At 39.9% G+C, this 19,813-nt stretch overlaps 1 protein-coding gene across 1 annotated transcript; it reads left to right on the top strand.

The window, feature by feature from the left end:
- The first annotated feature begins 3,331 nt into the window (after window positions 1–3,331).
- On the top strand, window positions 3,332–18,332 carry C1QTNF3 (C1q and TNF related 3). Its single transcript, XM_009990572.2, has 6 exons — window positions 3,332–3,619; window positions 8,682–8,793; window positions 11,402–11,556; window positions 15,099–15,228; window positions 16,716–16,815; window positions 18,173–18,332. Exons 1-6 carry the CDS (start codon window positions 3,332–3,334, stop codon window positions 18,330–18,332), a joined length of 945 nt encoding a protein of 314 aa, XP_009988874.1.
- Window positions 18,333–19,813: the final 1,481 nt, after the last annotated feature.

The following is a 19,813-nucleotide window of genomic DNA, read 5'->3' as shown; positions in this document are numbered from 1 at the left end:
AAAAGATTGGAAATAAAAGAGCAAAGTCTAAACCCTATTATTAATTTGGAAAAAAAAAATACATGTAGCATCAAACCAGCAGAGCAGTGATGGGTAGGAACCAGGTGGACTCTATTAGAGAGCGAGGAAGGGAAACTTTCTTCTTTCTAATAGCTGCCAAGAAACATGCTTGTTTCAGCTTTTGCATGAAATGATAGATGGGGGCTTTGAAGCCCAAATCTCTTTGGTTTTATTGCTCCTCCCTTTGGGACATGGGTGCTATGGATGTTCATTACTCACATTGGAAACATTTGCCACAGGAAGCTTCTTGAACGGAGCTTGGAAAGCCATGAAAGCCCTAACAGCAGCTGAAAACATCAGTGCTGTCCCAGCACTTGCTGAATCAAATTATTAAGTGCCAAGATAAATTAATGTTTGTCTCTGAGTCATTCCCAATTTTACAGAGTCTGGGATTTTCAAACTCCCTTCCTACCAAGAAAATCTTCTCTCCTTGAAAAAGAAACTCCATTTTGGTGGCAGCAGCTTCCAAAATCTGGAACTGTGTTTTCAGAAGTCTTGCTTCACTCTCCAGTAAATTTCTTTCCATCTCTACTTGCCCAGTGAAATAACTGGAATATTTGCATTTTTTAAAATCAAGATTTTCAGTAGTCATAAAGCATAGGCTAACAAGCCTCTCCTGCAAGGCTATTTAGTTAATTAATATTTATACAATGAATCAAGGCTCAAGAGCTAATCTATCAAGTTCAATGATCCTGAACATCTGGCTTGAGAATCCAAGATTTCACTGAAATGGAATTAAGATTCCTGCCATTAGAGCTTCAAAATAAGGGAGATAAATACAATAAAAGCATGAAGCAAGGAGAGACAGCTCTGCCTGGCAAGCCTACAGGCTGAGAACCAGGAGCCACCCCTGTTGCTGGGATAGTCGCTGAGATAACCAGGGTGCTGCAGGCAGTGGGTCACATTTACCCTCAGGGGGAAAACACCGAGTCCACAGCACCCGAGGGCTCTGCTCCTCTGCCACGCTTGGCTGGTGGAGAAGGAGAAAAAGGGGAGAGCTGTCCTTGGCTGCCTTTGCTCCCAGTAGCCCCAAGCACTGTCCCTGTGCTCAGCCCCGACCCTGCATGTCCATGGGGCTGGCATTGCCTTTCTGGAGCACAGGCACAGCCCCATGCTGCTCTCAGTGGGCTGTTAAATAGGAAAAAAACAAGGAAAAGGTCTGGGTACAAGCTGACACTGACGCCCTGCCCAGTGTTTGTGCCACCGGCAGATATTCCCCAACTGAATACTGCTCACCCCTCTCCACTGCATCTCCAGTCAGCACCTTCTGTGATGTGACTTGCCCTGCTGTCTCCTGCAGAAAGGAATTGAACACAGAGTGCTTTCTCACCATCATTCAGCAGCTATCAATTGTGTATCCCTTCCAGCATCTACAAGGGCCTTCAGATCACAGATCTCCCTTCCGGGCTCATCTTCCATTTAGAAAGCAGAGCCACAGCCCTTTCCAAAATCCTTGCTACTTAAGCCTTACTCTCCTTACTTGGGGTCAGAAAGAGAGTTTCCTTTGATTTCACAAGGATTAAGATCAGGCTTTGTTTCTTCAGATGCTCCACACCTCCTCCCCATCTTGGTACTACGTCAGGCAGTGAAGACACGTGCTGGCTGCCCCTTGCAGCTGCAGTCAAGGAAGCTGGGGCATTTTAGCAGATGTAACTTATTTCCCCTCTTTAGTGGTGCCTGTGGTGTTACGTTTTGCTGCCATAACATGCTGTTATGCTCAAGGCTTTTTACATTATCAAACAACTTAGCACCTCATTTCACTAGTGGGTCTTGGCCTTCTAGTTGGTCATGTCCTGGTTTGTTCCTAGCATCCCTTTTGGAGTGCACTATTTTCTCCCTCAAAATTAAGCCTGGGTGTTATTCATGGATCATTAGCTTCAGACACTACCTTCTGGATGGGCAAAACCTTCATCACTATCCCAACAGGCCCCTGGTGCTCATGAGACCTTAGCCTTATGCTCTAAAAACAATCACTGTAGCACCCTGCACCACAACCTTCATATTTTGTTAGGCAACTAAACCAGAAGAAAAAGAAAATAAAAAAAAAAAGTGGGATAATTTAGGGCCACAGAGCACCCCAGAGGTCACAGAGGAGCCCCAGCCAAAAGCTAAGCAGAGTGGCCAGCCTTGAACGACTTGAGTATGAGGCAGTCCACCGTATTGTGGGTCCAGGGATCATTCCCTGGGGCTGATGCCTTCAGTAATGTTGTTGTAGCGTGTACTGATAAAGTGTTTCTCACAGACCAAGCAGCTACTTACTCTTGGGAAGGCTGGGTGTGCATGTATATGTGGGTGAATTTGCAGAACTGCAGTCTGCAGTTGTGGCTTTCTAGAGGATACTAGTGGATGGTTCAAAAAATATAATAAATATATTATTATACATATATAATTTGATTCTTTTAGTCTGAAATAAGCCCCCAGTAAATTTGTATTTACTTGGCAGCAAAGATATAAAACTTGGGTTTGGCAGTTGCCTTTAGCAAACACTGAGAACTCAAGGGAAAAAATATCTCCTGGCTGAGTAGGTTGAACTAATGCTGAGAAACGGGGCTCTGTGAATCTGAATTCAACCCAGTTTTTCAGAGCTGCTTACCCAGTCTCCCTCCACCGTTGGCCAACTGACAGAAATTCAATATTTTTTTTTTTTAGTGAATGAAAAGCGTAGTCAGAAACAGCCATTGGGTCAGGATCATATGCAAACGCTCCTCTCGTGCTTTTGTTTCCTAATTGCTCTTGGAAAGATTTTTCGAACTGGGCTGACGCAGTTGTGTGTGTGAATTTCCTGGCAAATAAGGAAGGTGACTGTGTCCAAAAGACATTCAAGAGTGTGAATTCACAGCCTTTCCATGTCTAATCAAGGAGCGTAAACCATTAGCCACATGTTCTCCATTTCCATCACATTTTTTCACACTTAAACAAAAACATGCCAAAGAAAAGGTGCTACATTTTTTAATGCCCCAAATAGGAACCACGGGAGTCCGTTAAATGCTGTGGTCATTTCCAGCATACAAATCAATTTTCCTTGTGGTGGTGAAGCGGTGAATAATGCCTGGTTTGTTTAAAGGAGCATGACTGATTTTGGATGAAGGATCCTGTCACTTTGGCATTTTTAGTTTTATTTATTGCACGCAACCGTATAAAACCTGGTACTGGTCTCAATACCAGGCTTACTAGTGGAAAAGCTGAAACAACCACACAACTCCTGGTGCAACGAAGAGGTTCTCCTTCTGCAAGGCATTTGCTGGACTTCTGAAAAATTATTTTTAATAACATGGCAGAGAAGGATTTCATCAGTTGGCATCTACTGGCTTTATTTTTTCTTCCATTTTGCCTGTGTCAAGATGAATACATGGAGGTGAGCAGAAGATCTTATAAACCAGTGGCCAAAGTATTGCAAAGTCACCACCAGACTGGCCATAAAGGTTCCAGAAGCAGGGAAATATTGAAACAGCGGAGTCAACTTATAGAGTGGACTGCTGATAATAGCACTTCTACAGACCAAAAAGTCCTGAGACCAGAGGTAGATGATGTAGAACTGACTACCTCAGATAGAGTCCAGGTACTCTGAATTAATCTTCTAAAGATATCTTTAAAACTAATGAGATTTTTTTTTTTGCTAAGATTATTAGTGATATATTTATCAAATTATTTATATTAAAGCTGTGTATTGGTCTGTATTCTGCTGAGTTGCTGTATAGGATCTTTTAATGAGCTGATAGAATCAACAGTGGTTAGGGACACTGGTTTCAACATAGACAGCAGCCCTTTGTTTTGCTGAAACTGTAATCCTGTGCAATCATATATGCTGACATATAGCCTCTTAATTATGCCAAGGTATTACTTATTTAGTATATTAAAGTTTTAGACTCTGTTAACTCATTTAGATGTGAAGGAAAATTACAGAAGTTGTAGAGGTATTTGGAAAGATTCAATTACCAAAGAATAACTTTACTTGAAAAATATATACATAAAGTATATACCTTTGAGCTTAAGACAAATATAATGAAATTCTGAGTGTTCAGAACTTTATTCTAAGGAATAGCTTGAAAAAAGCAGATGCTAAGATAATGAGTTCATTTAATAATATATATCAACTTCACAGTTTCAGAGGAAAGAAGACTCAGAATGAAACACTAAATCATCTGCAGTATCTGCATTTTAAACTGGGAATCTTTTAATGCCTTTTACATGGCACTTTAGATACTATAGCCGTTACCTCACAGCAAAGGGAAAATGGCATAATTTGACTATACATAAAATATTACAGTCCAAATTTAGAAGGAAAAATCTGAAGAGTAGAAGGTGAGGTTTTTTCTAGCACTGGGCAAAACAAAACTCGACTCAAATGAAGTTTTTGTTGATTGATGTATTTTAGAAACAAGAAGAACATGAGCATTTTGTTCCTATTGCTGATACAAATGTTTGAGTCCTGTATAGTTCACCTCTTATCGTTTGCTTTTTAAAACTCTTTCAAATCAACTATGATATTTTGAATTCCAAGAATCACAGACAAGTGTTGAATAATAACCTACTTCATGATAAGCAGAGAGGAGATTTGATTTTAATCCTGTCCTAGGCTTGAAAAACTGAAACGCATTAAGGTATGGGAATAGGTTTTATACACCTCTATATTCCCTGTATTTAAATTTTATAGTGCTTTGCATTTCATATTTCTTGTGCAGGAGTTATGTTCCTCCAGAGCACTCAGCAAACTAGATATTTAACTGTAGGTATGTTAAATTGCACTTGCAGAATATAAACAGTGTAAATCACCAGGTACAAAGACCAATGAGTCAGCTAGTGTGGGCATACCTCTTTACTGCAGAGACAATTGTGAGGCTGCATACTAGAGACCATGTATTACTGGTAATTAATAAGATTTCCCTTTAACTCAACATAATTTCAGATATTGCATGATTCAATATAAAATGACAACTTTTTAAGGGGCCAAACTCTCCCTCACAGAAAGTGTCACTGTGTTCGGGGTGCATGTGTCTCTCGTTAGAGAGTTTAATGCAACATGTTTGGAGTTGCCTGCTGGAGGAAGAGGCTGTGACATTAAAACTGAGCCCAGTGAGTCTGAGTACAGCTGATGGCAGTCATTTACCTGCCAGACCCTCTCTAAGACGCAATCTTTGCTGGGGAAATGATGCAATTTTTGGCTTACTGAATTGAAATGGAGCACTAGCAGATGTATGACAGGGATAATCCATCACAGAGTGGCTGAGGCAATAGGTATTTTCCACCTCCAGACTCCAGGGATTTCTAGGCAAAGCAGGAACAAAGGTCACATGGACAGATTTTAACCTATGCCAAACCTCTCTCTTCCCCTTGAGCTATCTGAAAGCTGTTTCACCCCTAAGTCCCTACTTACTTTGTTACCTCACCTCTGGCTGGAGGATTTCACCGTCTTGCTAAGGCATTTTAACAGTCCCATTCCCTGTTGCAGAATAGAGACAATAGCATCGGTCTTTGCTGCATTGGGTACAAGGCCAGTTTCCACACTGCTGTTAACTTACGTAAGTTATAATGGGCATTTCTCAAGAAGAAGAACTCTTAGTGACTGGAGAGAGCCATAGCAGACACATTCTTCCTTTTCAGGTTGCTCTTTGAAAACCTTCAGGCATCCCTCAACCTACTGGTGTTTTACCCTGAATTTTGGAAATTTTGGGTTAATTGTCTGCTACAGAAGGGTCATGGAGGGCCTTAGTGCCCACAGAGACACATCGTTCTGCATTCAGAACAGGAGCCAAGAAGGGTGAATGTATGTTGCTCGTCTTCTGCACTGTTTTAGACAACGTAACAGAAACCCATAAAATTAATCAGGAAGTGAAAAAGGGCTGGGTCTCCAATTATGATTCATCCATCATAATTGGATATGATGGATATATCCATTTCAAATAAGGGAATTTCATAGACAATCTATTGCCTAGAACTGCCTCCAACATACTAAATCATAGGAAATTCGGCAAATAGCCTCAGAAATATTTCCAGTTTTCTATCTGGATTAAGAAAACCAATGTGGCAGACGCATTTTGCAAGCTCCTAAACCATATTCATGTTCTGAGAGCCATGCCAAAGATTCATAGTGTGATAAAATTTATGTGCAGATGGCTGCATAGGACACCTTTGGCAAGTAGATTGCAATTAATCTCTTTGTCCTATTTGAGTGTAACTTTACTTTAGGGATAGTTTTTTCCTTTAAATGTAGTCTCCGTGAAGTTCTCTGTTTCTAGAGATTAAAAGAGTATCCTTAATATTCATTGTTTTTGGCAGCTGACTGTGAACATTTTTTTCCTTCTAGTCAAAGGATCAGTAAAGATCACAAGTCAACACTACTTCATGGCTTGCATAAGTAGTTATTTTGAAGTCAGTGCAACAGTTGTAATGCAACCAGGCTGGTAGAACTTGCCTCTAGTTGGAACTAGATAATCTTTGAGGTCCCTTCCAACCCCAACCATTCTATGATTCTATAATAACCTGCTGAGCTTTTTGAGAGGTAAATGCCCAATAATGTTTGATTATGACCAGCAGTAGTATCTATTTTATGATAACATGACTGGTTAGCTAGTAATGTCATTCAGGATTTCAGCACATTGGGTAAAAAATCCAAATCTTACCTGCACACAGGGAGTCTCACAGGCAGTTCAGTTTGCTGGATTCATGCTTTCCCTTTACCTGTAATCCATAGTTTTAAGACTTTGAATGTTTCTAGACTGATATGACTTATTTGCTCTTGACAGGTGTGTAGATAGTTTGCCTTCTCATTTAATATGAATATGAAACACTACCAAAAAAGAGCTGGAGATTTTAATCTCGGTGCAAGACTCAATGTTAGCATTTCAGGTCGTGCAAAATGCTTGTGCAATTCCAGTCTTCTTGTACCTGAATATGAAGCATATTTGTTGAGCTGTCAGGTCAGCCTTTATTCCCATGGTAGCTCAGCCAGTCGCAGTTCCAGCTGAAGGGGGCATGTGTCTGTCCCTTTGGAGGAGTTGCATTATTTTGGTGGCATGAAAGGGCGTTTCCGTACCCATAAATTCCCAGGCCTCTTGAAATTAACAAATTCTGGGAGTCTGCTTGGTATTGTTCAAAACACAGGCAGAAAGCTTTAGTGTTTCATACCAAACCAGATGATGATTCTCTTCTTCTCTTCTTCTGCCCAGAGAAATTATCTTCTTCTGCCCAAAGAAGTTGTGGATGCCCCATCCCTGGAAGTGTTCAAGGCCAGGCTGGATAAGGCTTTGGGCAACCCGGTGTAGTTGAGAATTTCTCTGCCCATGGCAGGGGGGTTGGAACTAGATGATCTTTAAGGTCCCTTCCAACCCTAATCATTCTATGATTCTATGACCTCGAGGGCAGGAATACAGCACATCTAGATATTAATTCGGCAGCTCCTATCCCACCAGAGGCTCGTTTGCTGCCATTAAACCTATAGCTCTGCATTAGGCAAGTAATTTGAGGATGATAAAGACGAGTGGAAAGACAGGGAAGGAAGACAAAAAATAAATCATTAGAGAAAAGTAGCAGTCTGACTGGTGTAAATATCCTCCACCAGAATTTAAGAACTGCAGATTTGTACCTCAGGATAATAGCAAAGATTTATAGGGGAAAAGAAACAAAGGAGGAGAAATGTGAAGGAGGTAGAGAAATAGAATCAAACCCTGGGCCTCTACCTCAGCCGATCCACTGGAAGATTTGTGACTGCCAAATCATAGCAAAGCCTAGTTATGAAATAAAGTCAGGATTGAACGAGACTCCATTAGTATAAATACAATAACTTGGGAAAGGCACTGAAACAAAACTATTATCAAACTATTAATACAATAGCTGAGCTATGTATAACAAACTCATTATTTTATTTATGCTGCTATATTAGTTTCAGCATATAAATAGATTTTCATAGTTACACACACACACACTACTACAAATAATCAAATGTCCATAACACCAGGTGTTGTGGTCAGTTCAAATTTTTGTCTTTTATCTTGGCACTTTTGTAGGTTCTCCCAACTTTAGTAGCCTGTAAATGTGAAAGTCTGGGGCCATGAACAGGAATATACTGCACAGACATTTTTGAATGTCTTCTTTGGGCAGTCCAGCACAGTTTTCTTCATGTTTAGTGAAGAGGTGGTTCATTGATGAAGGTCAGATGAAGCCTTTGTGTTCTACCACTTGCTGGGCTTAGGCTTGTTTGTCAAGAAAGGTCAGCTGAAATAGGATCAATGAAAAGCAGAACAGTAACCTAACTGAAATATTCATCTAATTTTCATTACTTGGTATTATTTTATTTTATTTTATTTTATTTTATTTTATTTTATTTTATTTTATTTTATTTTATTTTATTTTATTTTATTCTTTTTTGACAGGATAAGTTTGGGGTTTTTTAAAATACTCATATAACTCTTACAACACTTGATGAGCTATTCCCTTAAATCTTCCAAAAATAACATCTTCAGGGACAACTCAAGTAGGGGAGATTTCAGCCCAGATAAGAAGTGTTTTGAAAACTTAGCAAATATATAAACAGAGAAAATATGGTGAAGACCCTGTAATTGATATACATACAATTGATGCCCTCCATGAATGAGCTATTTAAAGCTTTTTTTTTGTGCACTTAGCCCCCACAAACCGGACCACAGAATCCAGACTGTAGCTCCTGCTGCCGTGGTGACTTTGGAGTCCGACTCTACCAAGGGCCCCCAGGACCTCCCGGGCCCCCTGGGATGCCAGGTAAAGATGAATCTTAATTGATTTTTCAACCAGTTTAATTACAGGCTACAAATTACAGACTGGTCTATGAAATATGAGAGAACGGTCCAAACAGATCTATGGGGACAGATTCAGGAACAAGTTTTTCTGTGATTTCTGGGGAGACAGAGATTTTCAGTTAGTCTCTACAGTCTGTTTCAGTGAAAATGCATTTGTTATTAAAATTCCCTTTCACAAATTCATACTGAAAGTAATCTTATTACATTTCTAGGGCAAATTGGTCTCTCTTCTTACAGCAGCATGAAGCTTCCATTAAAGTTGGAAGAACTTGTTCCCTGGATTTGATTATTGCAATCACTTTTGAATATCCAGCTGTGCTATTGTGCACTGTATTCAGGAACTTTTTTCATCTAGCATATTGCTAGCCAATATTTTACAGAGACATATATGCTTCTGTTCTCTCCTAGAAATTTCTTCTTTTCCTTCCTTCTTCTTGTCTTCCATAATAAAAAGTACCCCTTTTTCCTCCATTAAAAACACATGCAGAAGAACACGATACACAAGCAAAGGGTATACTTCAATCTAATAATTGGTGTGGGAAAAGAAAAGCCTTTCTCTAGTCTCTAGATAGTTAGTTGCATGTTGATGTAAGTTTGTTACAGTAGCTACCTTCAGGGTCTTGAAAATCACCCTTCCTAAAGCAGACCTATGATATCAATGAACATGTCACTGACTGACAGATTTGTCTCATCTTCAAAAGCTTACATCTTCTGTTATCACAATAAAAATGCAATTTCTTAATCCATCTGTCACACAAATGTACTGACAATAACAGACATGACAGATAACCATACACACACACACACACACAAAAATTAAGGTAGTGATTTTTGGTAGAAACAGTTTACAGTAACAGTTAAACCTGACTATTAAGAAGTAAAATTTGAGTGAATTAAGTGTTTCAAGAGCTAGCTTCATCTGGCAAAATATTGAAATGAATTGTTACCTTGACATATTTTGAGTACTAGACAAAACAAGTTCATATGCATAATTGGTATTAGCCTGCTGTAAGCTATTCATGCATTAACCCTTCATAAAAATACTATTGACTGTTACAGAAATAAGAGAAATCTAATGGTGAGGCCTCTTGTGCAGAAATATTGCATTACATATTAATACATTGTTGGCTTCTTTGAAACGAATTCACAGTTTTTTATTAGACCTATATTTTCAAGGCTGCAGTTGACACACTGGGACACAGTCCAGTCCCAGCTTTGCCCTTTCCTCACGTGAGGATGTATCTCAGTCACACTTTCTTCTCACTGCAGGATGCCACAAATGTATGGCCAAAGCAACCTTCTGCACCCTGGAATTTCTCTGTTTGTTTCGTCTGTTGCATTTCAGATCATTGTGCCTGTAAGGGGAAAGCAGCCTTGACTGAATCAAATGTTGCCTGAAGACCTCTGTTCTGAACTGGCAGAGAAGTAGTTCTGACTTTACATGAAGGATCATTCTTGTTATTTTTACAAGTTATTAATTTCTCTATCCAAACAAGAATTTTCTTAATTTCTTCCACCATTTAGCCTCTTTGTTTGAAGTAAATTTTTTTCTCAATACAAAGATTCTGAGCAATCACTAATCACTAGATTTCATCTCAAACAACACCATTCTTCTTGCAAATTTGTAACCAGAGTGACTAATCAGAGAACAAGCAGAATGGCACAGAATCTAATTTCAATCCAGGTACTATTAGAACAATCATGACACTAATTAATCCCTTCAATAATGAATTGAAATGTCAGGCTTTTGCTTCAAGTAGGCATAATAATTGCTTAGTGATTCTAGCCAACTTTAGAATTTTTGTAAGTTACATAGATGTTTGCTCAGTAATCTCCTCCCTAAATATCCGTAAATAAGCAATACTGGAGATGCAGGAATATGTTTTTATAATCACCCTTTTTACAACAAGCCATCTCAGAATGACTGTAACAATAACAATTTTGTCTTTCTTTAAATCTAGGAACATGCAATCAATCAGCCCTTTCAAGGTAACCAGCACCCTGAGAATGCACACTCTCCCTTTTTTGGCACAGATGGGTCATTTAGCTAATTTCGGCTATGGCCATTCTTCATTTGTGTAGATATGTTTTAAAGACAGAAAATGTTATCTGGAATTATCTTATCCTATCCTCATTATCTTAAATTATCAGGAAATATGTCTTTCCACAAAAAGAAAAGCAAGAGTGCTTATGCAGGCTACCTGGTATGTGTCAATAGGCAGTGGATTTTGCTTTCCTCGAGCCTCACATCCACTGATGTCTTGTCCTTGAACATCTCCGCAACAACGCAATCACTTGAGAGATTGGCATTTTATACAGCAACACCAAGACAGCATGAGAGTTGACTCTTAAACATTAATCTATGTCCTTCTGGAAATTTGCTCATCAACACCTTCATCTTCAGCTTAGCCGCACAGCTGTTTCTTATCCATTGCAGCTCAATCTGAGTTTTATGGTACGGAAAAGTTAACGTGTTGCAAACTGGTGGAAAAGATCCCTGTCATAGTTATCTGTTAAAATATATTATATGAAATTATTTCATTTAAACAGAAAGCTCTGTTTCCTTTAAGGAAATCATGGGAACAATGGAAATAATGGAGCAACCGGCCAGGAAGGAGCCAAAGGTGAGAAAGGAGACAAAGGAGATATGGGACCAAGGGGAGAGCGCGGCCACCATGGACCCAAAGGCGAGAAGGGTTACCCTGGGATTCCCCCAGAGCTACAGGTACAAAATTTCTGACTTGTGTTGGCTGTAGCACTTCTCAGATTACAGTTTTCTTCTCAGAAAAACAGCAACTAACTACTGTAACATACTTAGGAAACAAATCCTCCTGTAAATTAATACAGTGAGAGACAAATATAGCCCTTGTCATGACTGAAAAATGTGCTCCGCCAAATCTTCCTGGAAGACAAAGACATCAAGGCTTAGTCTTTCTTTAGAGTAAGAATCCAGCTGAGAAATGGGCAGGAAGAAACATGTATGGTTCCCTTTCAGGGCAGAAAGCCAGTATCTGGGTCATTAAAGGAGAATAGCAGGGACTATAATTTTTCTATCAATCTGCACCAGATACATAACTGGGCTTCCTATGGAACATAAAAAGAGTGAAGGAGTCACTCAGGCCCATGCTTCTCAGGTCAGTCAGGCCTTGAGAGATTCTCAGAAGGATATATATCCAGCTCCTCAAAGTATGGAATCAGAAACTCAGAGTGCAGATGGAAGTCCTCTGGTTTCGAAAAATATCCCTCAGTAGCTATCTGTGGTTTTACATGTTTAGACACCTTAACTATGTTGAGAAACATGTAGGTTCTGCCTGTGAATGAAGTACCCAAAATCCAGATGAGCATTAAAACATGGGTTCAAGCCTGAGCTGATAAGCTTTGCTGAGGGATGGGACATATTTTTTTGGGCTCAACACTGTGTTGGCATAGTCCCATAGTTTTTGCATTAGAGCTTCTTCACATCCCAGGAATCTGGCAGATTGTGGAGAGCTTTTGTATGCATACATATATATCTGCAGTGTGCAGTGTGTTGTCCTGTTCTTAAGTGACTACATGGTGTAGTCCTGTTCTTAAGGCAACTGAAAGTAAATAGGACTTGGATAATTAGGATCCTTGGTTGCTGTTGCAAAGGTGATTTAAAAGAGTTGTCCACCCTGTATACTGGAGTGTAGCAATATATGAGCAGTTCATCTGCAATAGCAGAAGACTTGACTGTTTCTATGATGTAGTGCAGCTAAGGTGCTAAAGGCAAGATTGAGATGCATGGCAAGCCTTTGAGATGTATCCATCCTGGTTTCCAGCTGCCACAGTGGAAGGGGCTTCTGTAGGTCAGATCAGTCAGCCTGTGTCAGGGAATCCTAAAGCAAGAAGAAGAGCAACTCAGCTTAATCTGACAGTCACTGCTGCTTTGGGGCAAATGGGACTTAAGACACCACAGAATATATAGATCTCCAGAAACTATAAAGGAGTTTACATCCTCACTCACACGTACACACTTTAATGGATGTGTCTTAGCCTTGATCTGATTCAAACCCCCAAGCCAAGTTCACCACAGAAAGGACAAAATAGGATACAGCAAACACACACAAAAAGAAATCCCACTTACAAACACTGTGACTACGGGGAAAACTGAAGTTCTAATCTATTTACAGATCTACACCTTTTAACTGAAGGATACTGCTTCCGTGAAAGGGTCATTCATATGTGTTTTATATTCTCACAAAAGGCATGCGAATTAACAGCGAAATCACCAGTATAACCAAAGCGTGCAGTGTGGGGAAAATGGCTTTGGATTTCTTGGCATTGAGTATGTTTGAATTCTCCGTCTTACGTTGGATGAAGATGGGATAATTGCAGAGAATAAAATACACAGGGAAAACAATTTCCAAAATTACTGGACTTTTGTAATAAAGCAGAGTTATTACAGTATTGTTAAAGAATTAACTGTAATTAACATTATAGCTGAATATCTTAAAAACATATTTGTTGTAATTACATTCAACATAAATCCTTTTGCAATTTTAAAATGAGCTATCAGCATTTTTTTTTTCTTACATAAAGATAGTGGTACTAATTTAATTAAAAACTGAACAATGAAAGAGGACGAATAATAAAAGCTCATATTCAATACCTATTCCAAGTAATAATCCCTCTCTGATTTTAACAGATGTGTTTAAAAATTCTTTACACAGTATACCATACCATTTCTTGTTAACGTCACCCTTAGGAATTTTGGAGTGAGGGTAGGTAGAGGATAAAACAATACCGCATTAAGTACAGGATTATTTTGAAATACTTAACATGTCTATGTTGATCTGCTACTTCAAAATGAGACGTAAGGAGAAAGGGCATCTTTTTCAACTCTCCTGATCAGCCCAAGAAAAGAAGCTTGGAGTCAAAGTGAATGTGAAAAGGAATCTAGACAAAAAGCAATAAATTCCATCAAGCTGCCATTGCAGCTGCTTTCCTTTAACACATGATGAACTTTGATGTGATCCTGGCTGAGAAGCAAGAAGTTAACAATTTGCCATCATAGAAAATGCATCCATGCAGGGAAAAGGAAAATCAGTCCAGGCTTTCAGCTCACATCTGGAGGTCCTCAAATTTCTGAACAGATGGTCAACAATTTCCTTTGTTGGATCCAGACTTGCATTTGGTTTTGCCTGTTTTGGTTTTGTTCTCATTTGGATCTGAAATCAAAAGGAGTTTGGGGTGGGTTTTTTTTCAATACCAGTATAGCTGGAATCTCACAAAAAATGTCAGTTCTGTGAGGGGAAGCAACAACTGTAAAAGAACACCTCTCATCTAAGAAGTTAAGAGAGAGATAAAATCTCAAGTCACTAAGTGACCTTCTGGCATCCAGGGGCAGTTAAGTCTGCCAGTACCCCGTTTACTGACAGTCAGATGGAGGGATCACAGACTCATAGAGAGATAGGCCCCTTCCCTGCCCATGTGAGTTGGCAGAGTCATTCTCTGGTATCTTCCAAAGGGTAATTTGAATTGTCCAATGTGGGAGGTTTTGCACTGCTTCCTATGAAACCGTTTCCGTAGCCAATATCTCTCAGTGCAAGAAGTGTAACATGAAGTTGAAGCACAGTTTTCACTTTCTTAGTGTCCTCTTTTGATCTCCACCATTCTCTGTTGTCGCAACTGAGGGTGCAGGGCAACTGATCTCCACTACCTTCTGTTGTCAGCGTGCAGGGCAACTGGTGACAGAAAAAGCACTGAATGCTGAGTCCCAGCAACTGCACTTCTTGAGGACCTCCAATAAAAATGATTAATGTAGCTCTGAAGGTGGTTAGGAAGAAATTCTAATGTATATGGACTTTACTGAGCATTATTTATTTCACACATTCAGGTAAAACCAATATCCAGTCTAAATGCATTGGGGAACATATAAAAACTAATTAAACTGCTTTTGTCAGAAACACCATCCATTTCAATACCAGTTTTCTGTTGCGTCATTCTAGAGAGACTTAAAAGTAAAAAAAAATCCCAAACGAAGGTCCTGACCTGCAAACACTTGCCCATACACTTATTTTTACAGTAATGAATAGTCCAATTGAACGTAAGAAGCCTAGTCCTCTTCCAGTTTAATTCAATGAGAGTTTTGTTACTGGAGTTTAATGACCTTGGAGCAGGCCCTAGAAGAACATCTCTGTCAGGAAAATAAACAGACTGCAAATACAGGAAAAAAATCTCAGCTTGATTCCTCTACACATGTGCATTTCATGAATGACTGCCTGAATAAGAACAGCATTTTTGCAGGTCGCATTCATGGCTTCCATGGCTACACACTTCAGCAACCAGAACAGTGGGATCATCTTCAGTAGTGTTGAAACAAACGTTGGGAATTTTTTTGATGTCATGACTGGGAGATTTGGTGCTCCAGTGAATGGTAAGTGTTTGCACAATAAAATAATGCAACTCTGGGAGCTATAGGGAGAAGCATGGTCAATAACGACGGGAAACTAGCTAACTGACTTTTCACAAAGCACTGATAAGACTCGCTCTGCATAGCTCTTGCTACTGATTTTCAGGAAAAATTAAATTGGAAACTGAGCAAGCCAAGTGAGGGCTTGCCAGCCAGTGAGACCTGTGCTGACATAAAGGCAGGAGGAAGAGGCATGGCCAGAGCTGAGAAGGGAGCAGGACCATCTGCTTTGAGACCTTTAGCCCTTTGACCATCGCCTTGATGTTGCAGCAGCAGCAGCAGCAGCAGCTTCACAGTTGTGTCCTCCACCTCCTGCCTCCAGTCGCTCTCTTCATCCCCATCTTTCCTCATGCCAGTTCATCTTGTGAGCTGGCCTGCAAGGGACATGTGGCTGGAAATGAGGATTTACAGTTTTTTTCCTGAATTGTTTTTCAGCTGCATCCATCCTCCATTTCACGCAGCTCTGGTGCTGGAAGAGCAATAGGAGATGGGGCAGGCAGGGCCATAACCAAATACATGTCTAAGCAAAGCCTGAAATCACCTTCCTTCACTTGGCCTTTCTCACCCTGTCATTCATTTACTCACTGGTATGGGAAACGACATTAAATAAAATAAAAGTCAGGCTCTCCAAGCTTGCTGTAGCACATCTTACTGACAGTTAGGAGAGTGTGTCCCCATGGCTGCTTTCATTTGAGGTTAATGTATATGTGGATGTCAACAAACTTGGACCCACAATGATTTAATGACTTTCATGCAAACTCTGAGCTCCATTGCAGGCTCAACAGTTCAGACTTACTGTTCAGAACCAGCAGCTTGCCTTCCTGCCTGGGGAGTCTTGCAGAGCTCATGACACACAACATGGTTGCACTGACAACATTGTTGGCACCTTTCAGACAGAAAAAGAGCTAAAAAGAAAATGAGTGATGCAAGAGTGCGTTGTGCAAGCAGAGAAGGCAGTAGCTATGTCTGCACTGTTCAGAACGTGGTACGGCCAGGTGAGCAGCAGTGAGTGCTGCTAAAACCACTCAAGCCCTGCTTCACCCGAGCAATATGCTGCCTGTCTGACAGCCTTTGAGGCTAAGCCCTGGCTGGCCTGGGGGCTGCCCTTTTGGGAGAAGGCAGGAGTGAGAAGGTAAGGAAAAAATGGTGAGAAAGGGGTCACTAGACTCAGCCTCTGGGAAATTTCATGTACAATGAGAAGGAAGGGATGAGCGGTCCTCCCATGTTCAAATACAGTCACTTCTCTGGAACAGGACGCGGCTGAACCCCTGCCATATGCAGAATAAAAATGAATCAGATTTTGGCACACAGTAAGCAGAGCAAAATACCCATTGACAACCAGAAGGTAATTCTGTCCTCAGCTGTTACGTTTCCTAAGCAAGAAGCACAAGTCTGTAGCATGACTACCTCCCTCTATGAAGCAAACATGTTGTATTTGGTAATCTTTTCAGGTGTGTATTTCTTCACCTTCAACATGATGAAACATGAAGATGTGGAGGAAGTGTACGTATACCTGATGCATAATGGTAATACAGTTTTCAGCTTATATAGGTAAGTGAAGGGCCATGCCACTTTAATGCAAAAGACATGTTTGCACAGATGTGATAGCTTGCTCACATTCCAAGAAACCTGAAATCGTTCATTTTTGGAAGAAATTCTGTAGAGTAAAATAACCAACAGAGAAAAACTATAGTATTTTGCTCTCCTCAACTTGCAAATTTGAATCATACCTGCCACAGATCCTGGACCTAAAATTCAGCCTTGATCACAAGTTCCTCAAAGCTCAGGGGAAAGGAAATAGCACTGCAAGTCACAGTTGGAGTCCAGTGGTAACATGCTGTCATTCAGCTAGAACACATATTCCTGCTTGTTTTGCCTGTCAGACTAGTAACAGTCTTATTAAAGATTAGGGGAAAGCAATTTACTTTAGAAGTGGAAAGCATTTAAACTGCAGTAGTAAGGATAAGTAAGAAGCAAAGGTCCTCCATTTCCTAGCTTTGCTGTCACTAGCACACTTGGAATAAAAAGTTTCTGAACTCTTTATGTTAGCTGAGGATCATCGAGAATAAATATTCACTTCTAGCTCACCAGCTTCTACAAGGATCAGGCCAAGAAGCTTGTAGCCAGATGGATATCTGAAAAAAAAAAACAACAAACAAACAAAAAACCAAACGTGTTTGGAAAAAACTATTGTTTCTTTAATACCAACCAGGAGTTTGATGCTAAAACCAAGCTTCTCTCCTGAGCCTCAACAAACAGACACAAAAGCTGAGATGGATCACACTGAATTTTAGGCACTTAGATGATAGCAGGGGCTTTTAACCTGTCAAGGTTTCTTCAACAGCCTATAACTGAAGCACCACCAAAGGGTGTTTCACTTGCTTTCCTGCAAAAGTGACCATTTTTTTCCCCTGAGGTGCTGATGTCAGGAAAGGCAACAAGTGGAAGAAAGGGAACCAACACTCACACTTAGCCCACATCGAACATCTACATTCCAACGAAAGGCCTCAGGATGGAGTGAGCTGCCTGTCTCTGCCCACTGCCTGTGCTGGGAGCACAGGGGCTCAACTCACAGGAGGCTCCTGACCTGGAGGCATTTGAGCGCTGTGATGAATGAGCAGAGTTTTATTTTAAACAACAAATCCATTCCTGTGCCCTGGAAAAAAAATCCAAACAGTTAGACTTCCAGTATTTCACATAGGAATGAAATGATGCAATTAGGTAAGGTGCAAAATTTGACTAGGAGATCAAAGATTCCTCATAGAGCTGAAAAAATGTTGCAAGCTTTTCAAGGAAGTTTTGCTCAGGATAACAATGTGCTTTCTTGGATTCTTTTTTTTTAAAAAAGTTGTTTCCTTGATCATTGTTGAGAAACAAAAAGCTAACTTGTTAAAATATTCACCCTTAGCTATGAATCAAAAGGGAAGGCAGACACTTCAGGAAACAGTGCAGTGCTAAAACTTGCCAAAGGAGATGAAGTCTGGCTGCGAATGGGAAATGGAGCCCTCCATGGGGACCATCAACGCTTCTCTACCTTTGCTGGGTTTCTTCTTTTTGAAACCAAGTAAAAAAAGAAACAGCCCAATATATGTTAATCTGAGGAAACTCTGTCGGAACTGGTATTTTTCTTTGGACTCTGGAATAGTATTACAACATCGAAAGATCAAGGCTTGTTTTGATGTAATGTGTTGCTATTTCTGTATCAGCTAAAGCCAAGCTGAATACATTGGGTAGCTGACACACTTAACAGATTCACAGAAGATATATTGTCATCTGGGTTCTATCTAGTGAATCGTTAAATGTTGCTATTGGTCTCTTCTCTAAAGTGGCTGAAAAACAAAGGAAAAGGGGTTTAAATGATTTGGAGAGTAGTCTGCGCAATAAAGTCAATTTTGTCTGTAAATATACTTTAGTTAAGTATATGCCAGGAATGGAACAATTGATTCATGTTTTTCTGTGCATTTATTCAGTTTTTATTACATGCATTTAAGTTCGCATCATGGAAACAAGCCTGAATGAACTATAGGTAGGCTCAGCTGAGACCAGATTTAAAGGAAGAAGTTTTTACTGGGCTAGAACGAACTTTACAAAGAGAAGAAAAAAATGTGAAAATAAAGATGTCAAGGACTCGGGTTTATTGCATTCCTATCTCAAACCTCTGAAGATGTATCTGGTGTCATTCTTCATAGATGTTTAGTACATATTTATGCTCGCACTTTCTCTCTCAAAAAAAGAGTGATAGCAACTCTTGCCTTAGTAGCAGCTTGAAGCTAAGGTGTGCATGGGGATCAGACAGGGGAACGGTAATGTTTCTTCCTAGTCTTCAAATTGTTAAAACTTGATGTAACTGAATGCAAGGTGTCAAAGCAGAGGCATATACGCTGGAGAAGTTGGGATACGTCAACAGCATAAACAGAGAAAAACACACTTTGTGTAGTTTGGACCTCTTTTAGAGGGATGTACCTTTTAATAGTTCATATTTACTTAACAGTGAAGTTGTTGATACAGTTGTCTACCAGCCTTCCGAGAACCAGTATTTCAGGAAAAGACACTGCAGCCTGGCAAAGCAGCAGCCAATGCAATTCAATATTTAACTGGTGAAAGCAAATGCTGGCTGGCTCAGAAGTTCTGGTCACAGTAAACTGGGCCATTCTTCAGCATTAATATTTGCCACTGGCTTTTCAAAATTCTGGTAACTGAAATCCTGTCTTGATATTTTCTTTCCATTGGAATCAGCACGAAATATACTAAGACAATACTGAAGCTGGAAGGTATCTTCTGCACATTCTGGCTCTCCACACACAAGCTAATGAAATATAAACTACATTTTAACAGACATTACCTTTTAACCAGACGTTACCTGCCATTAAGGTATAAAATGGGGGTTGGAACTAGATGATCTTTAAGGTCCCTTCCAACCCTAAGGTTCCTTCCAACCCTAATGATTCTATGATTCTATGAAAAAGCAGGTGGGATTAGGAAAACATTTATTTGAAATTATTTTATACTGGATACAGATACCAGTAGCACGACAATAGAGCAAATGAAT

The sequence above is a fragment of the Tauraco erythrolophus genome, chromosome Z, assembly GCF_009769465.1.
Source record: "Tauraco erythrolophus isolate bTauEry1 chromosome Z, bTauEry1.pri, whole genome shotgun sequence".
Classification (NCBI taxonomy): Eukaryota; Metazoa; Chordata; class Aves; order Musophagiformes; family Musophagidae; genus Tauraco; species Tauraco erythrolophus.
The sequence above is the reverse complement of the archived record's forward strand: the minus strand, read 5'-3'. Positions and strand labels throughout refer to the sequence as shown.

What these genes read in the sequence shown, in the direction of transcription:
- C1QTNF3 (XM_009990572.2), top strand. Translation starts at nt 3,332, where the DNA reads ATGGCAGAGAAGGATTTCATCAGTTGGCATCTACTGGCTTTATTTTTT. An exon ending in GGATTCCCCCAGAGCTACAG is followed by an intron (nt 11,557 to 15,098) that starts GTACAAAATTTC and finishes GCATTTTTGCAG; the next exon opens with GTCGCATTCATGGCTTCCAT. An exon ending in ATTTGGTGCTCCAGTGAATG is followed by an intron (nt 15,229 to 16,715) that starts GTAAGTGTTTGC and finishes TAATCTTTTCAG; the next exon opens with GTGTGTATTTCTTCACCTTC.